The sequence below is a fragment of the Quercus robur genome, chromosome 2 (genome assembly GCF_932294415.1).
Source record: "Quercus robur chromosome 2, dhQueRobu3.1, whole genome shotgun sequence".
NCBI classification, from domain to species: Eukaryota; Viridiplantae; Streptophyta; class Magnoliopsida; order Fagales; family Fagaceae; genus Quercus; species Quercus robur.
Window position 1 is genome coordinate 70,180,407 of NC_065535.1, and position 25,941 is coordinate 70,206,347.

At 33.9% G+C, this 25,941-nt stretch overlaps 1 protein-coding gene across 2 annotated transcripts in view; it reads right to left on the bottom strand.

Moving 5' to 3' along the window:
* Positions 1–418: 418 nt before the first annotated feature.
* Positions 419–25,941, bottom strand: part of LOC126714793 (callose synthase 3-like) — an 87,781-nt gene continuing 62,258 nt past the window's right edge. Inside the window, exons 39-44 of one of the 2 annotated variants that reach the window (XM_050415106.1) lie at positions 18,059–18,171; positions 17,735–17,964; positions 16,824–17,651; positions 16,471–16,521; positions 9,268–9,453; positions 419–954 (exon numbers count right to left, since the gene is read on the bottom strand). In XM_050415106.1, the coding sequence (XP_050271063.1) occupies positions 709–954; positions 9,268–9,453; positions 16,471–16,521; positions 16,824–17,651; positions 17,735–17,964; positions 18,059–18,171 (1,654 nt within the window). In that variant the 3' untranslated portion in view covers positions 419–708. Of the gene's footprint in view, positions 955–9,267; positions 9,454–16,470; positions 16,522–16,823; positions 17,652–17,734; positions 17,965–18,058; positions 18,172–25,941 lie in introns of those variants that run through there. The other variant, XM_050415107.1, reaches the window with a different exon arrangement.

A 25,941-nucleotide genomic window follows, 5' to 3' on the forward strand; every position in this document is an offset into this window, starting at 1 on the left:
CACACACACACAAATCTAAATCAGCTTACAAATATTCCTACTAATCAAATGCACTATTTTATGAACCTGCAAACAAAATATCACTAAAAAGGTTGGCATAATATATTAGCATAGCTTCCAAAAAGATTTGTGGCGTTTTTATCATTTCAAAAACATGTCTTGAGTTGAAAAATCGAAGCCATAAACGAGATACATTATATTGCAAATTCATTAGATACACAATTCAGATGCAAACATTGTCATTATTATATGACAATTGGTACCTCAGAAGAGCATTCTGAAATTATATATTAATCTTTTAATTTTTTTTCTTCTTATAGAATAATAATTCAATAGGCTATTGTTTCTCAAATAAATTATATATTGCACGAGTTTTTAATCAAACCATGCGATGCATGGGCCTTCAACTACTTTAATATAGAAGTCACAAAAAACAATATTTTTTTATAAACACCGTACAATAAGCAATTTTCAAACCGAAATGAAATAGACATGCAAACGGCTTATATTGTCAACTTTAAACTGATAGGAAGGCCAGATAAACATAACCAAGTAGCTGGCACAATTTACATATTGATATCCTGTGTCTTATAATAAAAAGAGACATGTATAAGAGCGCATCAACGAAATTGTTTCTCCAGATGATATTAAACTGTAAACACTGAGACTGAGGAGATATTGAAGTTGAAACTTTTGCAGGGAACGCATTTACTTTTTATCAGTGGAGCGATTATTCCTGTGTCTACCAAGAATACGGGAAATCTGTAAACCTCTGCTGTATGCTTGGTTGAAGAGCATTCGCGTTTGGAATTCTGAAACAAATGGTAACCCGGCAAAGAATGCAACTGGGGTGAACAAAAGCAAGCCAATGATTATTTCATAGCCACGAGCAAGTGCCCTCACTGATCCCCAACATCCAGCTTGTTCAATCAGTGGCTTACTAGCTTGTGCAATCTAATAAATCAAACAAATTAAAACATCAACAAATGACAAACAAGAATACAATAAGGAGGAAAGCAGAAAGAAAAAACAAAACAAATTTTGCTTTGATAAAAATCAATAACAACAGTTGAAGCCCGAAGAGGCCTTGGCAAATAGAGAAATTATAGACCAAAACTAGAGTAAATAAAAGAACACATGGAAGGACTGAAACAGTATTTGTTTTGGCCTAAAACCTTTTAATTTTAAAATAATTGTTACAACAAGGGGGCAATGGAGAATTTAAATTCTAATCCCTTTCCAAAAGAGATGACCAGTCAATATTATTGCACTACTCTTGGCTTTGACATCAAACATTTTACCAAAAAGGTTTATTATTATTTCCAGGAGTTTGGCCCAATTGAAAATGTTGGTTTAAACTGAAAACTATTTTGGTTAAACCAAGAAAATCAACTTTAAATAAAAGAATTTACGCCTCACAGAAGACCCAAATTCACTCCCCCCCCCCCTCCCCAACACACCACACCTCGCCACTGTTGCTCAATCTCATTGCCAATCGTAAGACACCACCGTTACACTCCTTTTTCTCTCCATCTCTCTGTTAAGAACTCCAAATTATGTTTTTTGCCCAGAGATGTAATTCTTGTAATCTCCTGATAATTGTTGATTCCCTTCAATGTAATTAGTACTAGTTGATACTAGGATGAGTTAGTTAGTATTAAAGTAGATGAGACACATTTATGTGGCGTTTGATTTGGGATAATGTTTTAAGATTCCCATGAATGTTTAAAGATTTTCATGTTTGGTTATAAATCACACTAGGGAATTAGATGCCAGAGGATTCTGAATTCCCCCTCAAACCTCATTTTGTAGGAATGTGGATTTCTTTTAAAACGGGTGGGTATCCACATTCCCAAGCTTAAAGAAAATTGTATTTTTTATAAATTGATAATTTTAACCATTTTTTCCTTATCATTTAAGCAATGGAGATAAAATATAAAACAAATCATCAATATATTTTTCCTCGTCTTTATCTTTTCCCACCAAAACAACATAAACAGGATATACAACTTTGTTGATATATTCATTTTAGGTTTCACATGTGAAAAAAAAAAGGGTTTGAAGAGGACCCTCCATTATTGTCAGGTATTCACTTTTACTATTGTGTGTGTTGCTCAACAAATTATTAATGGATCTATTTTCATAGAAATTTGTTAATGTATCTATTTGTATCTTAGATCTTGATTTTGTTTAGTTGCTAGAAATATAGATCTGGATTGGTGGCTTCATTTGGTTTTTTGTTTTTAGATTAATGGCTTTGTTTCTAGATTCATATGATACAGTACAATTTAATTGTACTTTCTCTTCTTTAAGTCTTCTAAAGAGTAAAGACTGCTGTTTCTTCTGACCCCAACTAACATTAATCAGTAACATCCAATCAGTGTGGGATTCAACTTGAGGCCATTGTTTACAGATTTACTACACAGTACCAGTGATCCACTAAACTTGGGTCAAATCCCTAACTTGGAGCTGCTCAAGTTATGGCTCCTATCTTGTGCTTTTGATGTTTGTTATACAAACAAACATTGTACTAGACTAGTAGAACTTTCATAAAATTGATTGGAAGTTCTCTCAATCTTACAGCTTGTTCTTTTGACATCGCCAAAATTGAAGCCATTGTTGCTTTTTCTTCTTTCCCTTATTCAGAAAGTATTAACAAGTTCTTCATAGGGACATTAAAATTACGGGCAATAGCTAATCTAAGATTAATAACAATAGAATAAAGAATAAGAATTTAAAAATTATTATTAAGAATAAAGAATAAGAATTTAAATAGTTATTTTTGTATTATACTTGTCATTTTGAAATGTTAGACTATAGTTTTAATGAACTTGTCATAATTTATAGTTTATATTTTGTTTGTTATAATTTATTTAAAGGAAGATTAAAAAAAAAAAAAAACTTGATATTGGATTAACAAATCTAAGGATAAAATGAGAAAAATAAATAATTCATTTAAAATTCCTAAAAATAAACCAAACATTATAATTTCATATTCCTAGGAATCTTATTAGATTCTCAATTAAACCAAACATAGGAATAGTTACATTCCTAGGCATCCAGATTGCAAGGCATCACATTTCCAATAATTTGGATGCTAGGAGTAATGTGGATTTCCCTGTACCAAACGCCACGTTAAGAATAGGATTAGTCTTATCCCTTGGCCAACTAAGTCCCATTATATAAATCTCTTGTGCCTACATAAAAAAATCCTAGAGATAGAGACAACTTTCAAATTGCCTCGTAGAGAGAGAGAAACCATTTCCATTGAGAGAGACAAACCTTAAACATTATCTCGCTTTTCCTTCCCTTTCACCATTTCCATACTCAAGAGAGGAGATTTTAACCATCACTACCTATACCTTATCTGGGTGTTAGAGAGTTGATGAGTGTTGGAAACTATTTGGAAAAGAGAAGTGCTATGTCCAAAACATTTTCACAACATTTTTATAACAAATTATAGGTGGTAAGTTGTTATTGGTTTTAATTTGAACCTACGACTGAAATTACTTTTTTGCCTTATCAATAACAACCTGTAACAACCTACTACATAAAATTTGTTGTGAAAATGTTGTCGCTTACTATTGCCATTCAAGGTGTGGACTCCAATACTAGGTGAAGCAAGGACTTCGAGAAGTTAGTTACTAACAGGAGCTTAGAGGACTAAAGTACTAAGGGAACTTTAGGCTTGGAAGGTCTTTAGGAAACTTATACTGCAACTATTCATTAGTAGAGATTTGGTGGTGATGTCGCGGATAGGTTCTTCGCTAGGGAAACTAGTTTTCTCTTCAGTAACAGATCGAGTGTTATAGTGATTTAGACATGAAATTGGTTAATTAGGGTCTAAATATATACCTAGGTATTTTCTTTCATAGTGCGTACTTCTTTAAAAAGTGACTATCTTGAATCAAGTCAAATTCTTTTTAATTCCCACCCACTTTCATATAATTCCCATTCATTTCCATTAGGAACCATCAGGTTTCTAATAAATGGTATTAGAGCCGATGATTTTGATACTGATGTAGGACAGAATCTTCAAATTAATTTATATCATTTGTTATTTTTGGTATTTTTATGTAATTTTCATTATTTTAGGTTTAGGGCATTTAGTACCTTGTTTTTAAGTGCTTTTAATTTTTTTTAGGTCAAATTTGGTTCTTGTTATGGTTAGGTGTTAATTAGGAGTTATTTCAGAATATATCTTCTTGTCTGTCAAGTTTTACGGAGCCCTTAAATAGGCCCTCTAAATCTGTAAACGTTCTTTTAACAATTATTCAATCAATAAAATTCAGAAATTTTTGTCACTCTATTTTCTGGTGAATTCTAGACACTTTCTCCTCGTTGATTCAAGGTTATTTTCAGAAGCAAATGTGTTTTGTTTCTTGTTTTCTAGAAGTAGACATGTTCTACTTTTAGACGCTTCCACATTCCTGCATTAGTTGGTTTTAGAGCCTTAACTTATCCTACTTTGGTGGCTAATGTATGAGATGGTAGCAATTTCGGTGACGAAAACTTAGCAAGTATTACATGATATATAGATAGCACTCACAAATATCTTTGCTATGATGCCGTCGTTGGAGCATGGAGACAATAGGGATAGATGTCACGGAGACAACTCACGGGCAATCTATTGGTAAGCAAATTTCATATAAACCTTATAGAAGAATTGCAAGATTTAATGGTTATTTTTATAATGAAGGTTTTCTTGATTGATTACTTGATCTAGAAGATTATTTGACTATGAGAATATTTGTGATGAGAGAAAAGTTAAACTTACTTTGTATAAACTTAGAGAGTATGGCTTACGATGGTGGAAACGAATATAGATTGATAGAATCTGACAAGGTAAAGACAAAATTCATTCATGGCCAAGGATGAAAAAGATGCTTGCTGTCAAATTTTATCCTTTGAATTGTGATGAACTTTTGCCGTATATAAAACAAGATTATTATTGGCTTAAGAAGTTCATACTAGAATTGTTTTGAAGAAAAATATATTCCACCATTAAGTGAAGAATTGTATGTTGAACAACACATTTTTCTTGAAGAAAATTTAGGAGTTTATGAGGAAGTTCATGAAGATCTTATTATAGAAGAACCTAAAATCAAGATTGTGGAAGAGATTAATGAAGACTCTAGCATAGAGAAAGATCTTGAGACCGAGATAGTAGAGATCTTTAAAAAAGAAATTATAGAGGAAGTTGTCGATGATCTCGATGAAGTCAAGTTAGATGATTGCAACGTTCAAGCTCCTATTATTTATGTGGGAGACACCGAAACATAATTTATTGATTTTATTGGGTTGAAAGATTTGATTTGATCATTGACTCTTATTTGGTGAATATTTTCAATTGCATGAAGATCAAAGGACAAGAAGTTCAAGTTGCCCAATTGATGACTTTCAAGTTTGGTAAGAAACTAAGAATACAAAGAAGATGAAGTATTTAAAGTTTTTGTTCTCTTGGCATGAAAGATTTTAGATTTCAACCATCAACTTAAGGGCGAGTTTGTTTCAAGTGGAGGGGTCTGACATAGGACAGAATCTTCAAATTAATTTATGTAATTTGTTATTTTTGGTATTTTTATGTAATTTTTGTTATTTTAAGTTTAGGACATTTATTTCCTTGTTTTTAGATGCTTTTTAGGTCAAATTTGGTTCTAGTTATGGTTAAATATTAACTAGGAGTTATTTTAGAAAATATTTTCTTATCTGTCAAGTTTTACGGAGTCCTTAAATAGGCCATTTAAGTCTGTAAACGTTTTTTAACAATTATTCAATCAATAAAATTCAGACATTTTTGTCTCTCTATTTTCTTGTGGATTCTAGACCCTTTTTTCTTCTAGATTCAAGATTATTTTCAGAAGCAAACGTGTTTTGTTTTTTGTTTTCTAGAAATAGATGTATTCTAATTCTTGACGCTTTCACATCCTGCATCTAATATGAATGATTATAACTAACCAAAAATTTGGAAAGAATTGTGGCAAATGGTAAGCCAAGTTTTACAGAAGGTCATGACCTTTTCCAAATCTTTTAAAGAGAAATTTTTTTGAAGATCCTTGATACTGTAACTGAAGAAGAGTTTCAGCTTCTTGATTCAATAGAAACCAAATTCTTGAACCATTGGAGAGCGAAGAACAAACAAAGACCATTTTGGAAGACAAAGAAGTTAACACTATTGTTCTCATTGGATGTTGCTACAAATTGTTTGAATTGGAGGACAACACTGAAACTCAATGTGGATTTCCAATGAGTGCTAGTGTTAAGTCTGCTTGCTTTTCTGGTTATGCACCTCTGTTTTGGGCTGTAATTAATTGTTTTGGAATAGTTGGTGTGTTCAATAGTAAAGATGCTTTGGAGTATGGTTTAGTGGTCGGTCCCTCATGAAGGTGTCATTCCACAACACCTTGTGGGCAAGGTGTTTTAAAACTTTAGGAACCTCAAATTATGCTATATGCCTCTAGATATAATTCTTTTAATCTCCTAATGATTGTTGAAATCCCTTAAATGTGGTAAGTTAGTTGAGATTAGGATGAGTTAATTAGGATTTGAGCACATGAGATACATTTAACACATGGCTTAATTCTTAGAGCATAGTTGAATTAATTAGCCAATTATCTTGAGCCATGTGGACCAAAGATATTAGAGTTAGTCTCTTATAAATGCATAATTATAATTCTCAATTAGGAATTGTATAAAGAATAAACCAAATTGTTGCTTAGCTCATTTTCTTTCTCTATGATTTTCTTTCTTAATAATTCTTTGGAGGGTGACTACCTTGAATCAAGCCAAATTCCTTTTAATTCCCACCCATCTATATATATCTAAAAATTGAAATGTAGCTTATTGTTGCTTTTTGTTGAGCCACATCAGCAGCCACATTATCCACATATATCTAACTCTCTCTCTCTCTCTCTATTTTTTAACTAGTAAATTGTCCATGAGATGCACAAATAATTTTGTGATATTTTTCGTAAGACAGTTTTGAAGAACATTGTACATATATTATAAAGAAAAAGTAAACAAAATTGTAGAGAAACATATATATTTTGAGATATTAAAAAGTGGTTTAGTAGCTTTATTGCACATTTGTCGCCTTCTCAAGGTAAGATTAATTTTTTTTTAAAATCATGACTCCAAAAATAAATGCAAAAGAATAACTGGATTATGAAAATCAACTAATTTGTGTTGTTGTCACATATTACATGCCATGAAATAAAAATATGCCTAACTCTTTCACTGTTTTCCACTCATCAATAGTGCAACATTAAAACATAGTGTGGGCAAGTGCGCATATATGTATCTTATAGATGATTTAAAACTACAGTAGAATATGGCTTTATATTACACAAATATTCTCTCTACTTATATACCCAAAACAAAAAATATTTAACCAAATTACCCAAATCTTAATCATATTTAAGCCCCTAATTTAAAAATAAAAAAGAAAAAAAAATTGTTGCTAAAGTGTAGTAAAGTGTAGTAGCTTTAAAAATTAGTTTAGTAGTTTTACTGCACATTTGTAGCATTCTCAAGCTAAGATTAGTTTAAAAAAAAAAAAAAAAAATCATGGAACCAAAAATAAATGCAAAATAATAACAGGACCATGAAAATCAACTAATTTGTATTGTGTTCACATATTGCATATCATGAAATAAAAATTATGCCCAACTCTCTCACTGTGTTCCACTCATCAATAGTGCGACATTAAGACATGGTTTGAGCATGTGCGTATACACGTGTCTTATAGATGATTTAAAACCATCATACAATATGGCTTTACATTATAAAAATATTATCTCTACTTATATACCCAAAACAAAAAATATTTAACCAAATTACCCAAATCTTAATCATATTTAAGCCCCTAATTTAAAAAGAGAAAAGAAAAAAGAAGTCATTTTTAGGAATGTAAGTCTAGGCCTGTTCAGATTCCGCCCGCAACTGACTAAACCGGTTTGCACCGATCTGAATGGCACCCATTTGAGCTTCACCGGAGGTGTATGGTAGGTGGTCGGAGACAATTTATGAGTACTAAAGACGGCCAGTGCGGCAAGCGGTTATGGGTTTTGCATTTTGACAAGTAACCAAACCGACCGCCATGTGTCTATATATATGTGTATATATATATATATACAGATATATAATCATGTTTCAATTTTAAAATACAAGAAATTTCTAGAGAGAGCAAGAGTACAGTGCATTAGAGAGGACATGCATGAAATGGTGAAAGCGACACTTAGAGGCATGTAAGTGAGAAAGGAGAAGGAAGAAAAAGAAGAAAAATAGGGTTAAGTTAAATGATACAAATCGACATTGTTCCACTTGTTTATTTATTTTTTTAAAATCTGCTCTATAAAATGCCGTTGTTTTGGATCTAGTAATAATTTTAATATTAGATTCAAAACGGCATCGTTTTAGTATAAGAATTTTTTTTATTATTAAAAGTTAGAACGATGTCATTTTAGTTAAAACCTAATTTAAATATCTGAATCTCTTTTAATTTCTCTCTCTTAATCTCTCGTCCCTCCTCTCTCTCTCTCTCTCTTTCTCTCCCCCCTCAGCCGCTGCCATTGCCACCACCGTCGTCTGCCACTCAATGCCACCGTTCTCCATGGTTTTGCCTCTCCTATCTACTCTTTGTCACAATTATTATCTAGATATTTCAAGAGAATGTTTTGATGCTTAATACCTAATTACTATTCTTCTCCTTGCTATGCTTTCTTCCTGGTTTGTGAATTTATAAATGCTCAATATATACTTGTTTCTCCTTTCAATGCTTTCTAGAAAGATGGATAATTTGTTTGAAAATTTAGTATGGGTATTAGAGAAATATTTTGAAAATGTTTGCCTGGTTTTTTTTTGAATATTTAGGTTGTTTGATATTTCTATGTGGGTTGCTTGATGATTCTAAATGTCATTTGGTTTTTTATTTTAATTATTTGTTTGTTTTATTTTTTGCACCGAATTAACTGCACCGCACCGCTATGGTCAACCGAACCTAGTGAAGACCAGTTCCTACCCTTCACTTGTGAGGTGCGGCCAAGTATAAGGGGAAACCGCACCCAATAGGTGCGGTGCAAAATCTCCCCCCATAACCGGCCGCACCGCACCGTGTACAGGCCTAAATGTAACCAGAACACCAAATTTTTTTATTTTTACTTGAAAATGTTTTCACCATTAGAAAAGCTTTTTGTTGAAAAAAGAGTCTAAAATAATAAGATTATTTCTTCTAAAAAAAAAAAGAAAGATAATAAGATGGTTACTGACCAGGATCAATCCCCATCCTGTTGGTGTGAGTGCTAGAATGCAGACTATTATGTCCCAAAGTGTCAAATGGGGAACTGGTATTGAAGGAAGGAAAACAGAAAGGAATGCCAACGAAGATAGACCCACGATCATTCGGAAAAAAAGCCGGAACTGTGCACTCAAACGTCCCCTTCCAACGGACACAACCTGCAAAAGTCCAACAAAAATTATATATACTATATTGAAAAAGTTGAGTCTTTAAAACTGTGTTCGCCCCAAGGGGCTGTTTTCTTTCTATCCTCAAAAAAATTATATTATAGGCTTATAATCAATATATATGTCAAAGCAAAAACCTCATGTGTGAGAGCATGAGGTGTTTCTGTGGCACTTCTAATAGAACTCTTTCATTTAGCCTTTCAACTCATTATTTTCTATTAACTCGTTTGAAAGTTTATAAGAGAATGGAATGAAATAACTATTAAAGAAAGGAAAAAAAAAATGTAATGAAATTAAGTAACTATGTTTGGATGTTTTAAAATAAAGGAAGTGAAAGGAATGTAAGGTAACTTTGTTTGGAAGTAATATAGAGAGAGAAGAATGGAATTATTTTATGACAGTATTATTATTAGAACCTATTTTCAAATAAAGGGCTAACTATATAGGGATATTTTGGGAGTTTTAGTAAAAAATTCATTAAATTTAATTCTATTCCCTCCAATTTCTCCCAATTTTGAGGGGAATGAAAATTTGAGTTTTTAAGAGAATAGAAAAGAATGAGTATTTCCTTCAGCCCATTCCATTCCCTTTCACTTCGTCTTCGTTTGAAATTCATAAGAAAATAGAATGGAATGATCTCGAGGATACTTGATCTCAAGGATTTCTTTGACTTCATGGATATTCTAGAGGAGAGAGTGGTAAAACTCGTGTTGTATAAGCTTAGATTGTAACACACACCTTACTTAAATTTAATTTAATTGCTTCTAGAGTGAATTGGTAAATTATTTAATTTATTTTGAAGGTGATATTATTTTATATTATGATCACTACAAAGTAAATAAATAGAAGAAGATGTAGCATGGAGAGTTATTTTGTGGATTATTCATATTAAACTTTTAGTCTCCTTATCAATTAAGGAAAAAGATAAGAGATTAAAACTTATTTGGATTAGGAGTTTATGTGTTATTGAAATCCTTTAGAGTTCTAGCCTATCTAAACAACCTTAATTTGAGTTTAGTTAGGAATTAAAGTCATAAGAAACATATTTAAGTTTTATGGGCTTCTTGGAGGCTAAAGAGATAAGTTTTAGTGGATCTTAAATTCCGGCCCAAATAGGAAACATACTTAATGTGTAAAGCTGGATTTATTTAAGAGTACTAATTGAAGTGGGACTGGTCTTCCTAGACTAAATTGGAGCGTTAATTTATATACACACACATTGGGTCTTTTTAAGTTAGCCATGTGAAAGGTAGAGAGAGACTACAAGATTCCCAAAAAAAAGAAGAGAAGAAGTCAATGCTTAGTGTGTAAAGGTTTAGGAGCAAAGAATTATGGTTTCTCTACATTGAAAAGAATAGAATAACATGGTACTACTAGAGCAGCCAGCAAGTTCATATCGTACTGAGGTAAACATTTAACTATACATGCTTTATTGGAATCATTAAATGCATCTTTGACTTAGGATTCATCATCTCACGTCGCATACAAGTTTTAGAAATTATATTGATATATTCAAGGAAAAATAGGCTATCATGGAAGTATCTATATAAACGTACATTAGTTTATTGATTTTGAAAGAGATCCTAATATATATGTGGAGTAGTATCACCATTCTTTATAAGTTAAGCCTATATAGACATCCATAGATGGTATAAACGTATATTAGTTCATTGATTTTGAAAAAGATCCTAATATATATGTGGAGTAGTATCACCACTCTTTATAAGTTAAGCCTATATAGGTATAGCAAATTGTAGTATTAGGGATAACACTACAATTATATAAAATATAGTATAGACGTGATGTATATTAGAAAGCTATATTAGATTTAATATTGCGAAATCTTCACAGTGGCTAAGGAAAAGTTTTATAAGAGGACTTTTTGGTTATTCGAAACCTGCCCTTATTGAGTTATTTGATTCTTAATTAGGTTTTAGTTGACATTGTTTCGGACAATTGAAGTGAAGCTTGGTTTAGCAACTAGAGTTAAGTGGACCTCAGAACATGACGTCTCTTAAAACGTGTATAATTATATATATACATATTTGCAAAAAAGTGAGGTTTTAAAAACTTATACCATTGTTAATGCTTTATACATATCTAAATTTTATTTCTTGTACGTTACTTTGAAACTGTATATTTTAAGAATGACTCAAAACTATATTTTTGAGAAAGTATCTATTATATGATATATGATTAGTATTGACAATATTGTAATAAAGGAAGAATGTTTTCAAGTGGTCAGCTAGACAGCCTACAACATTTGCCAACACAGGGTTAAGTGTTGGCCTTTGGCTGATGTAGTGTTATTTTGATGTGGTGTAGTATTGTCGTTTGCTCTTTAGAGCTAATGTTGCCTCTTTGAGGTTAGTATTATTGTTTCCCATGGGAATCACCCATTGAGTGTTTAGCAATTTATGTCTTTGTCTAGCTAATGTTTAATGTTTTCTATATCAAACTATTATTTCATTGTTATTGACTTTTATAAGTGGAAAAATTGTTTATTACTATAATATATTGTTTCTACATATTTAGTGTATTTTGGCTAATTAAAATGGTTACTATTTTATTTATTGATTACAGTGTTATAGTTAAATGTTTTCTTTCTGACAGTTTTATAGAATATATTATATTACAGTTAAAACTATTTGTAAATGTTTTGTAAAGATTATATTTTGTCAATGATGCTATTGTTTTGTTTTGAAAGACACCCTCATGTTATGTAATCTCTTATTGAGCTTCTTGCTCACCCCTCTTTCTCCGCCCTTTTAGATTAGAGCAGTGGAATATCTTTTGACGGTAGATCATTGGAGCCATAGATTGAAGATTTTTTTTGAAACTATATTAATTAATGGATTATCTTATTATGTTTTCTTATGATAGTGAGTTTCATTTTCTTGAAACTATTTGGGATTGTATTTGGAGACTTTATTGTTAAAGTTTTAGTTTGATGGATTTTATAAGAAAGATTTGATGGTTTGATTCTTATTTGTGGATATTTAATTACGCTTTATTTCATTATATTATTGTTGATTATTTATAAGATGGGTTGTGCATCTAAATCCTTGGTATAGGTTTGGAGTGTCACATAGATGGTATGCCTTATATAGGTGGGAATGAACAAAATTTCATGGAATTCGACGAGGTAAAGACAAAATTAGTTCATGGTGCTTGCAATTGAATTTTTTTCCCCATGGGATATGATGTAATACTGTCCAATACAAAACAAGATCAGATGCCAAAAAATACGTACTTTGACAATTCCTACATTCAACCTTCAAAAGAAGATATAAATTAGGAATCAACAATATAGAGCCAATTTTGGAAGAAGTGGTTACAAAAGATGAAGTCTTACCACAATTAGATGAATTGAAGCTTAAAGATGTGAAGTGGGACATAATCTCCAAAATGTAATTTGTTATTTCCAGTAATGTTATGTAATTTTCAGATTTTTAGGATTAGAGTTATTATTTCCTTAATTTTAGGTGCCTTTAATGTTGTTTAGTCAAATTGAGGTTTTCAATGTTTTTTCTAGTTGTCCTATAGTTTTGTTCTTTCAATAATTATATGCTATATAGCCTCCAGAGGTAGTCAGACTATTATTTCAAATTTCTGGTGGATTCAAGATCTATCACTTTGTGGATTCGAGGTTTACTACTAGAAACTAACAGTATAGTTTCTGTTCTATCAAAGAGAGCATTATGTGTGTTTTCTTCAGGCTTTAGCGACATCAAGATAAGTTCAACCGAAGTCCCTAAAAATTTAAGATAAGTTTTACTATTTGTTTTAAATTATTTTAATCACTTATTATAATTTTGTTTTTTAAACAATGGAAGTTGGGTTTTACACATCATGCTTGTGGTATGTGGCTTATCGTATATTTACATGTTATATAACGTGATTTCACCAGATTTGGCATGCTATAAGTACATTAAAATAGTTTGTTCGAAGTAAATTTATGAAAATATTACACGGGTATCTAAAATCTAAAACTATATATAAAAGTAGAAGTTTTCTCCTACAATTAAGGTTATTTTGACATGTAGGCAAAGTGCCTTCTAAATTTCAGCTATGTTTACAATTAAAAAGCAAAAAATCATACTGTTTCGACAATCTTAAAACACTGCTTAATAGTTTCTCAATATAAAAAAAAAAAACTAACTGGTTAAAATACAAAAAACTTGAGATACAGAGGTAGAGAGGGAGAGACAAAGTTTGTAAGCCACACCAAGAGAGAATTATCTAAGGCCAGTCAGTTTTCCTGCCACTGCCCGTTCCCTTGCCATACTCAGACCATCGAAACCACAGGGCACACAGAGATTGTCGGAACTACCACCGGTAAAGGTTTTTTTTTTTTTTTTTTTTTTTTTTTTTTTTTTTTTTTTTTATAAATTTCTTTGAGAAAAAAGAGAGGAAGTTTTAACGAAAGAGAGAAAAGGAGTCTCAGAAAATTCCATTCCAAAGATGTTGGAAACCATCCGAGAGTCTAGACCACCATCAAGATTCCTTTTTGGCTTTTTTTTTCCTTTATTTTGATCTTTATTATTCTTCTGAAATTTGTTTACAGGTTCTCAGGAAAAATCACTTTGATAATAATTTGAATTGTTGTTTAAATAGATGACATTTGAAGAAATGATAAGTTGATAACTACCAATATCATGTGATGTAATTATCCAAACAATCGATTGTTTCTTATCTAAGAAATCATCCAATCGATACCATTTGGCAATGATAAGTATTTGCAGAATATTGGTGCCATTGCTTTGTTTATTGACTGATAGCACAACGAATGCTTTGGAACGGTGTCTTTGCAGCTAACAAATGGGAGTTTTGGGTAATTTGGGTTACGTTAGGTTCTGATTTGATTTTTTGGTTTCTCTCTTGAAATTTGTCTTTCTCGATTTTTTTTTTAATGCACAATATGGCTATTAAATTATATTTGCGTTTGCTGGGTATTGTTGTGCTTTGGTATATGAATGAAAATAATTAATTATTGAATGTGAGTTTTGAATTTTTTTAAACATATTCTGGAGTATTCAGTAAAACCCAATTTCTGGATATGTAAATTCAAATGTTATTTGGGTAGAATAGAAAGTAGTTTGTACCACCTGAGATTTATAATTTTTTTTTTTAACATTGTTTTTTCAGTAATGAATGTGTTTTTCTTTCTGTTATGCGTTTTAAATTTTTTTATTTTTGTGGGAAATGGTCAAAAAGAAAGAATGAAACTAAGGAATAGAGGACATGGTGTGTGCACAATGTCTCAAGTAAATTTGGAGAGCTATGTTGAGTCATTCATATGCTGAGAAGTTTTTTTCTTGCCTAAAGTAAAAAACCAAGAAATTAAAGCAAAAATAATAGTCTATCTAAAGAGAAGGAAATGTCTAAAGAATTTTACCTTTGTTCTCTGATGTAAAAAGTTAAGAAAACAGAAAAATATCCAAACTACTTGATGTGTTTAAATTTGTTAAAGATGAGATTTTAGATGCAATTCCTCCAGCATGTATGTTCTTCACCTTTGGACATCGGTTTAATAAAAATTTCTAAAGAACTATTTGAATTACAATTTATCAAAAAATAAAACAGTTTGAATTACAAGAATTATGTGCTTTTAATTATTAATAAAAATCTGCTTGACACTATTGAAACTTCCACAGTGTAAATTTGGTGGCTGGGGTTGTATGATGCATTCTTAGAATTCAGACTACAAAAGATTGAGCAAAGTGTAACTTGGCAGAGAAAAAATGTGAATTTATTTTTCTTTTCCAATTTTGTTTTAGGTTCTTCTGTGGTTTCCAACTTTTCATAGATTTAATTTAGATGTTGTTTGTATATTAAAAATTGCAATTGTTAACCATGTTTGATGCTGATTTTTTATTTTATTTTTATCTATTTAAGATTAGAACATCAATCTTGGGCGTCTACATCCCAATTTGGATTTCCCTAGTAGGTGTAAGTGATTCTGTTGCTTAATGCTAATTAAGGCTTTAAAAGATCTTATATTACTTATAAGTACATCAAAGTTCCTTTGAACTATCAGCTATGCTTTCTCTTATCAATCAGTTACTTTATCAGCGTCATTTAGATTAAAACCACTAAATTTAGAGAATTTAAGGTGGTGTTTTTTTCCATTAAGGTATGATTTTCGGTTTTTCCACATTTAAATATGCTCTCCTGAGTTTTCGTGATCAGCAAAATAGTTTGAGTGGATTATGAATAGAAGTGCACTTCTACTAAAGAAAACAATTGTGAAACGTGGGGCTCAAAAGGTTGTATAAATTTTTATCATTTCAAAGGTTACATTTAAATAGGTCTTCATTATGCTATTGCCTCCAATTGGACAACAATCACCCATTTATCACATCAAAGAATCCATTTTGTTCCTATTGTGTACACCTTTGTAGTTAGCATGTTCAAGATGGACTACATTTGAGGGGGTTTTCCATATGTGCTATAGTTTTTGCAAGTGAATGATGATGGCTCAATTCATCCAAGTGAAACAAAACTGGCACTTACAGTGCATCAGGGCTAGAATATGGCTTAGCTCACAAAATGTTTTTTTGGTAAACGAGTTCTTAGACTTTATTTTTTGCTATGGGGAATTTTGGACTTTTGACATTGTTATTGAACCTAACTCTATATCGCACAATTCTCATTTTTGTTTTTTGAAGTGATTGGAATTATTAAAACAAAGCCTTTAACAAACATATTAACTGTTGTATTTTATTGTATTGTTATGCCAAATTGATGGTATTTTAAATATGTAAAATGTTCCCGTGCATTGAGCGGGTTAAATGCTAGTAGTAATAATGTTAAGATATAATTCATTTATATATGATTTTTAATTAATTTGGGTATGATACCAGTATCAACAAGAGCCACACATTTAATTTCAGGCAACAAAAACTCGTTTCTGATGTAATGTGGTATCAAGTTTCCTAAAACAAGAAGAAAGATATTCACAGATATTTCAAGGTAGGTAGGAGTCTGAAGGCTTTTACTACTCACCTTCATCACCAACAATATGACAACGATCACAAGCCATGAAACTCCATAAACCTGTTAACCAGATTAAATTAATTAGAAATATTGTAGCCACCCAGTTTAATTACATTATAAACATCAAATGCTTTTCTAAAGAGCAATATTTGAAACAAAACATTTATTACAATCTCTCACAACTTGCTAAAGTGACAAGTTGTGAATGATGGAATATAGGTCTACTGTTCCCATCACAATTTCATCCACCAATTATAACTCATCATCCTAGCAAGTAGTGAAAAACTGAGAAATAGGTTTGTTTTAATCGATTTAGTACTGATTTACTCTTTTGATATTATAGTTTAAATAACGTGACATACCAGAAAGCATTTTTTTTCCTTGGTAAGGTTCAAATGATATAGAAGCCCATACTGATAGATGAAAAAGCGCAATGCTAAAAATATCTCAACAATAATACCACACTTCCCAGAATAACGGAGATGCTCTTGTTCCTTTTCCCACCAAGATTCCCAACTTTTTTCTGGAGATACACCTATCCCTCCCTGGTTGGTTATCCATTTATTCCAATCCGCCCAATCATCAACAATCTTTTGCCACTCAAAGCCTGATGGATTGAAGAGGAAAGGAGCAAAAAGCCATGTCCCCACCATGAACCATATTGATATAGTGATCATGAAATGCGAAACTGCACCGCCATAACATTTTCCAAATATTTGGTATGCAAGAAGCAGAATCATCAGTTCAATACCCTTAACAAAATGACTGCGAGAGTAGAGCCTATAGTTCTCAGAAAACTTAGCATGGACCACTGCAAAACCACGACCTACACCTCCGTATTGTGCACACCCATGAAGCAATGTCCTTCCATAATAGTGGGCCTTTGTTCCCAAAGAAAATGTGAAGAAGATAGGACCCAACTGTAAGTGCATCAATATAAAATCAGTTAATGGTAATTGCATCAAAATGTAATCAGTAAACGCACTATGGATGCCTTTTTCCAAACTAGTTTCCACCATCATTGGCAAGGACATAAGAAATCCAATTTGAGAAAAAGACTGAGAAGCAAGGGCTTCTTGAAGAGGCTTATTGCCTTGAATAACAGGCTCAGTGCTCAGTCCCTCTTCAAGTCCACTGAGAATTAGATAAAGGCGGCCATAGAGAAACACATATACTGTAAGCACAGTCAGCTGTCAAAACCAGAAACTGAGTGATTCACATAAGTATATGAGATTATATATATATAGGCAAATAGATTATATCTCATACATACCAAGGTACTGAAATAAAAACCAACTGTGGTGAAATAAAATGACAGCATCCGGAAGAAATTAAATAGGTGCCCAAGCCTATATATGTCACGACTCAATGTCTGTTCACCATTCCCATTAGCTATCTTTGCCTCAAACATTGTGATCTGTTCAAGGCCGAAATCTCTCCCTTTACCAACTTGAATATATTCATGATGAGTAACATTTCCTTCACGTAATGTAGAATTGAAACCTGCAGGCCATGGAGAGATGAATAGTTAAATAGTCAAAGCCAAAATCACACTCATCTAGTCCAGTACAAAACAAGTTCTCCAGCTAGAAAATGCCTGCAAATATGTCCTTGCTTAAATTGATGACTTTGGAAGCTTTGCTGAAACCCCCTGTAGTAAGGTGGAAGAGTCTATCAAACACATCTGGATGACCATAGTGGAACCGAACTCTGAATGAGCAGCAGAAATTATGGATTCAGTGCATCAGATTCAAACATTCAATAATGAAAAATCTTATTTAGACCCACCCCTTAGTTAATTAAGGGGTGGATTAATTAAAAATTTACCAATTATGCCAATTAAACGATTACAATTATGTTAAGTTAATCACAACCACAGCAAGTATCGAATCTGAAAAAATAAATTAAGAGACAAAAGAGAATGTAGATCTGGTAATGAAGTGAACAATCAATGGAGAATAACTCCAAAGAAAAAAGCACTTTGAGGGCAACCTACCCCAAATAAGGCAGTCCACTATAAGAAGAGAAATTAGAAATCTTGTTCAACTGACTTGACCATAGACACTACCCAGTAACGCGCTTACGGCTGTGACCCACAATAGCTTCAGAACATCAGAATTCTATGTACATGAATCCCTCTATGAAGTAATGCCCGAGTTCACAACCAGAACTTCTGACTGACTCCAAGGACACTTTTGAAGATTTGAATACCTTAATGCAGGATTAGGTTGATCGGTTCTGTGGCTTTAACTCTTGATCACCAATATGGCACCATCATCATTGTTAATATCGTTGTTTTGAACTCATGGGTTTAACAATCTTAGGCTTAGATTTTCTTTCTGTATGGTGCATGGCTACAACCTCTCTAAACCTCCTGAAGTGTGCTTATAAAGTGCCATTTATATGTTAAGCATGCAGGGCACAAAAACCAAAGCCAGCCTACTTAATAAAAACATGTTACAGCCTGAGTTTATGATTTTCGATCGATTGAGCTGTGATCAAACAACCATTGACAATCCTCTTTCAATTGAACGAGAAGTGATCAAATTTCTGTCAAAAACTAGAATTTGATTAATCAAGAGTCTATCACATGGCAGTTGCAATCCTGCAAAAAGTCTTCTTTGACGTTGTTGATAAAACATACGTATCGGGTCAATTAACCCTTACATAAAACAAATTATTGATATATACAGGTATACATGAGTTTACTGTTTTGCCCCTAGCTTTATACCCATAACACTCACCCTTAAGTTGGAGAGTATATATCATACAATCCAACCTTGTTACATACTAAACCCAAACGAGTTTTACATAGAGCTTTGGGGTAGTGGATTTTCTATCTGACAGTGATCCTGCCCAATCAGCATCAGTATAGGCTTCTACCCGTAAGTTATCATTAGTTTTATACAAAAAAGACCACGGCCTAGATGTGCTTTAAGATACCTCACAATCTGAATAATTGACTCCCAATGTGGAAGGCGAGGATCTTTCATATACTGGCTCAAAACATTGACTGCAAATGATAAATCTGGGCGAGTAATTGTGAGATAATTTAATTTGCCAACTAGACGACAAAATCTCTTTGGATTAGATAACAGCTCCCCCTGATCTTAATACAATTTGACATTAGGATCCATAAGAGTCTTTGCTGGTTTAGATCCTAGAAGCCAGTTTCTTCCAAAATATACATCACATAATTTCTTTATGATAAATTGATGCCTTCTTTAGATCTTGCAACCTCGAAAAGAGTTTTGAAGGTATCTCTTCAAATCATCAATACCTATCTTGTCATCACCAACGATTATAATATTATCAACATATACTATCATCAAAATATTTTCTCTTGCAGAAGTATGAGAAAACACAGAGTGATTAGAGTGGCAATGTCACAATCCAAACTTTAACATTGCTTCACTGAATTTACCAAACCAAGCTTTGAAAAATTGTTTAAGACCATAGATGGCCTTATGCAACCTACACATTTTTCCAAACTCCCCCTGAGCAACAAACCCAAGTGGTTGCTCCCTATACATCTCTTCCTTCAAATCACCATTCAAGAAGACATTTTCAACATCTAACTGAAACAAGGGCTAGCCCAAATTAGCAGCCATGGAGATCAAAATCCAAACAAAAGAAATTTTTGCAACAAGCGAGAACGTCCCCGCATAGTCAACATCGTATGTCTGGGTATATCCTTTGGCAACCAAGCGAACCTTCAAACGCTTAATAGAACCATCAGGCAAACACTTCACAGTATACACCCAATGACAACCAACAGTAGTTTTCCCATGAGGCCGAGTAGCTAAATACCAAGTAGCATTGTTAGACAGGATAGACATTTTTGCCTCCATAGCAGACTTTCAATCAGGGATGGACATAGCCTCCTAGACAGACTTAGGAACAACAATAGAATTAAAGAACGTGGTAAAAGCATCGAGAGATGAAGAAAAATGACCATAAAAGACAAACTAAGAGATAGGATAAGAGGTACAAGAACGCTTACCTTTGCACAAAGCAATTGGAACAGAGGTAGGATATGGGGCGGATCACTAGGCAAGGAAGACGTCTCTAATGGAGGTTTCTGTCGACAACAATACACCTAGAGTGGTTTCTGAGGAGATTCAGAAGGAGACACAGGTGCTAAGCTGATGTAGCCACCCTCTACCCTTAGGCCAGCCAACCAACCCCCCCTCAACTCTTAGGATTGACAACTAGCCACCCTCTACAAGCCAAACAGCTAGCCACTCTTTCTGGCCTCTTAGGATAGCCAGCAGCCCCTTATTTTAACTTTTCATATTTGCCATGTATCCTCTTTAATTATAGTTTTGACTTACATAATTATTAGCTACTTTATTTTCTAGTAGTTAAAAATTATAAATAGGCTTGCCGTGTAAGAGTAAAGTCAGCTTTTTTGATGTAAACTCAACTTAGTTTTAGACCTGGACAGAAACTCAGTTTCTCCAGTTATTTTCTTTGTAATTCCAGTTTTGATTCTTAATTTTAAGGCAATTCTAGTTCAAGTTCTCAATTATTTTATCTTGATTTCCATCATTTGGTATCAAAGAACAGATCTGGTCCTCTTTTTCTCTACCACTTTGATCATTTGAGCCCTAGATTTCCTTGTTTTTCTTTTTTTCTCCCTCCATTCAAGATCCTAGAATTCAGATCTAGGTTCCTTGTGCCAATCAAATCTGTGTTGCTACTGCAAATATCACAGGTTTGATCACTTGTGCCATTGCTGCTATTTACAATTTTTTTCAAAGATTGTGAAGCTTCTAATGGCCTAAAGTAGGAGAGGAAGGAGAGGTGGAATATGGGGGAATCAAATGGATGTTGGGGAAGGAGTTGAAGCCAACCCTCTGGTGGGGAGGAATGGTGGACGGATCAAAATATAGAGAGAGGAGATGAGATTGCTGAATTAAGGAGACAAGTTGCGTCAATAACGGAGGTGGTGCAGCGTATGCAGCCTTCTCATGAGGCTATCGATGAATCTGATGACTCTCATTCTCATTTTGAGAACCCTTTTGGAGTTCCTCCAAGGGGTAGGCATTTTTTGGAAAGAAATGAGCCAAGGCTTGACTACAATTTCGAGGTTGAAATTCTAGAATTTCAAGGGAGTCTCAAACCGAAAGACTTTGTAGATTGGCTTAACACCGTTGAGAGGGTGCTTGATTCATATGAAGTTATGGATGAAAAGAAAGTGAAACTAGTTGCTATTCGCCTTAAGAAGTGATAAAGTCAAGATCAAGAGTTGGGAGAAGATTAAGAAAAAGCACCTTGAGCAATTTCTTCCTTTCAACTACATCCAATAATTCTACAAAGACCTACACAACCTTAAGCAAGAAGGAAGTGTAGAGGAGTATACGGAGGCATTTCACCAACTTGTAGTAAGGGTAGATTTGAATGAAAGTGAAGAACAAATGGTTGCAAGGTACTTGAGTGGATTGAAGCCATCCATCCAAGATGTCCTTAGCCTTCAATCATTATGGAACATGTCAGAAGCCTACAATTAGGCTTTATTGGTGGAAAAACAACAAACTAGGCCAACTTTAAGGTCTGGACAGTGGGGTTCCAGGTCTAGTAAGGGGATTTCTAACCAATATAAGGTTTGGAATTCAAGTACATATGGGAGAGGAGAAATCTCTGGGGTTGGACAGCAACCAGCAAGTCCTAAATCTACCATTACAACCCCAAAACAGTCTCAGACAGCCACTGTTGGCGGTGGTAGACAACAACAAGTGGGTACTTTCAAATGTTTCAAATGTGGACAGCTGGGGCATTGATCTTAGGTTTGTAGGAAGAAGGCTCTTATGTTGGAGGAAGTAAAAGAGCTTGAACATGAAGATGGGGAACCCATTTTTGATCAACCTTCAAATGAGGTTGGTGGTGATTTTGAAGAAGAAGAGGGCTTGACACTTGTGATGAGGAAGACTCTTCTTGCTCCTAAATTCAATTCTGAAGAAGATTGGCTGAGAACCAATTTTTTTTTTTTATACAACTTGCAGCATTGGAGGAAGTGTTTGTAGTATGATCATTGATGGGGGAAGTTGTGAAAATGTGGTTTCTCAGGAGGCGATTGATAAGTTGAAGCTTGTCACCCAAGATCACCCACATCCCTACAAACTTTCTTGGTTCAAGAAGGGTGATGAGGTGAAAGTAATGAAGTGTTGCTTGATGCCATTTTATATCCGGAAGAAATATTTTGATGAAGTTTGGCGTGACTTAGTACCAATGGATGCATGCCATATCCTTCTTGGAAGACCTTGGCAATATGATCACCAAACGATGCATGATTGGAAGAACACCTATACCTTAAGCAAAGACAATCAACAATTTACTTTGCTGCCAATGAAGGAAAAGGTAACTTATAAATCCTCTACAACCTCTTTACTTGCTTCTAAAAGCTTCATTCAAGAAAGTCAAGATAGTGGTTACATTTTGGCATTAATTCCAGTCAACATAGTGGCTAGAAATGATGTTCCTAGTGTTGTCACTGAGTTATTACAGCAATATGGTGATGTTTTTCCCTATGAGTTACCTCCTGACTTGCCTCCTATGTGAGACATTCAACATGCCATTGATTTGGTATTGGGTGCACTCCTTCCAAACAAGGCAGCATATCGTATGGCTCCAAAGGAGAAGGAAGAGTTGCAAAAACAAGTTTAAGAGCTTCTTGATAGAGGCTACATTCGGGCTAGTATTAGCCCTTGTGCGTTACTTGCTCTTTTAACTCCTAAGAAAGATGGCTCTCAGAAGATGTGTGTGGATAGTAGAGCTATCAACAAGATCATAATCAAGTATCGTTTTCCAATTCCTAGATTGGATGACATGCTAGATTGCTTGGCGGGTTCAAAGGTGTTTTCTAAGATTGATTTGCGAAGTGGGTATCATCAAATTATAATTCGCCTGGGAGATGAATAGAAGACGGCCTTCAAGACACATCATAGATTATTTGAATGGCTTGTTAAACCATTTGGTTTGACAAATGCACCTAGCACTTTCATGAGGGTGATGACATAAATGTTGCAACCGCTATTGGGGGATTGTGTTGGGATGTGTTTTGATGATATTTTGGTGTATAGCTACTGTTTGGAGGATCACTTGGTGCATTTACAGCTTGTGCTTGACATCTTGAGGAGAGAAAAGTTTTATGGTAACATGAAAAAATGTATCTTTGGAATGGATCAAGTGGTGTTCTTGGGATATGTTGTGTCCTCCAAAGGAGTGTTCATGGATAAAAACAAGGTTAAGGCAATTGTTGATTGGCCTACACCTTCTAGTGTGCAAGAGGTGAGAAGTTTCCATGGTCTTGCTATTTTGTAGAAGGTTTATTAGCAATTTCAGCACCTCTCACCAATTGTCTCAAGCAAAAGTCATTTGTTTGGACTAATGAGGCCCAAGATAGCTTCCAACTTTTGAAGAGGAAGTTAACCAAAGCTCCTATCCTTGCCTTGCCCAATTTTAACAAGATATTTGAGTTTAATTGTGATACATCAAGAGTGGGAATCGGTGGTGTCCTTAGCTAAGAAGGGCAACCCATATCATTCTTTAGTGAGAAGTTGAATGAAGCAAGAATTAGGTATTCTACCTATGACAAGGAATTCTATGCTATTATTCAAGCCACCAAGCATTGGAGTTACTATTTGGCCTACAAAGAGTTTATTCTACACACTGATCATGAGGCTTTGAAATATCTCAATAGCCAATCTAATGTGAACAAGAGGCATGCAAAGTGGGTAAGCTTTTTGCAACAATTCACTTTCTCATTGAAACATCAGTCGGGAATTCTCCACAAAGTGGCTGATGGGTTAAGTAGGACGACTAGTTTCTTGGTGGAAATGCAAGCTAAGGTTCCTGGTTTTGAAGTACTCAAGGAGAATTACCAAGATAACCCACATTTTGGTGATCTATACCAACAATTGCAGTAGGGATAGCATCCTGCCAACAGTTGAAGGATGGATTTCTTTTCAAAGGGCTAAAATTATGTGCACCTAAATGTTCAGTTGATGATTGTTGAACAACATAATTTAGGGCATTTTGCCAAATCAAAGACCCTAGAATTCCTTAAACAAGACTACTTTTGGCCAGGAATGACTAAAGATGTTGAGTGACATGTTCAAAGGTGTCAAGTTTGTCAAAAAGGAAAGGGTACAGCCACTAATGTAGGTCTGTATTTACCTCTTCCAGTGCCTAATAAACCATGGGAATGTATTAGTATGGATTTTGTTCTTGGCCTTCCACCTACACAACAAAAGAATGATTCAATTATAGTGGTAGTGGATCATTTCTCTAAGATTGCTTACTTCATCCCATGCAAGAAAGACTTCGAATGCTTCCAATATGGCTGTTTTATTTTTCAAAGAAGTCTACAAGCTTCATGGCGTACCCCTCTATTGTTTCTGACAAGGATGCTAGATTTCTTGCTCATTTTTTGCGAACTCTATGGCACAAGATAAGAACCGAATTGAGCTTTAGCACTTCTTCCCACCCTCAAACGGATGGTCAACCCAGAGTTGTCAATCAAAGTCTTGGAAATCTCTTGAGATGCTTGATTAGAGAAAACCCAAGGAATTGGGAAAGTATCCTTCCCTTGGCTGAATTTGCTTACAGCTTTTCTCTTAATTAGACTATTAACACATCTCCTTTTGAAGTTGTGCATGGGAATAAACCTTTGAGTGTCTTAGATTTGGCACCCTTGCCACTTTTTAAGAAGGAGAATGTAAGAGCAATAGAAATGATAGATTTTATGCAATCTGTCCATACACAAGTCAAGGAGAGAATTGAACATTCTGATGCAAACTACAAGGCCGTTGCTAATATTCACCGAAGGAGACTAATTTTCAAGGAAGGGGACCTTGTATGGGTGATTTTGACTAAAGAAAGATGTCCTCATGGCTCCTATTCCAAGTTGGGAGCAAGAAAAGTAGGTTCATGCAAAGTATTGACTAAAATCAATGACAATGCCTACATAGTCCAACTACCCCCTCACTAAAACATTTCTAATGCCTTCAATGTGAAGCATTTGAAGCCTTATTTTCCAGTCAAAACTTGAGGGCAAGTTTCTATTACGGAGGGGAGTATGATGTAGCCACCCTCTACCCTTAGGCCAACCAACCAACCAACCTCCCCTCTACTCTTAGGACTGACAACCAACCACCCTCTACAAGCCAAACAGCCAGCCACTCTTTCTAACCTCTTAGGACAGCTAGCAGCTCCTTATTTTGACTTCTTATATCTACCATATATCCTCTTTAATTACAGCTATGACTTATATAACTATTAGCTACTTTATTTCCTAGTAGTTAAAGATTATAAATAGGCTTGCTATGTAAAAGTACAATCAGTTTTTTTTTTATATGTAAACTCAACTTAATTTCAGACCTGGACAAAAACTCAGTTTCTCCAGTTATTTTCTCTATAATTCCAGTTTTGATTCTTAATTCTAAGGCAATTCTAGTTCAAGTTCTCAATTAGTTGATC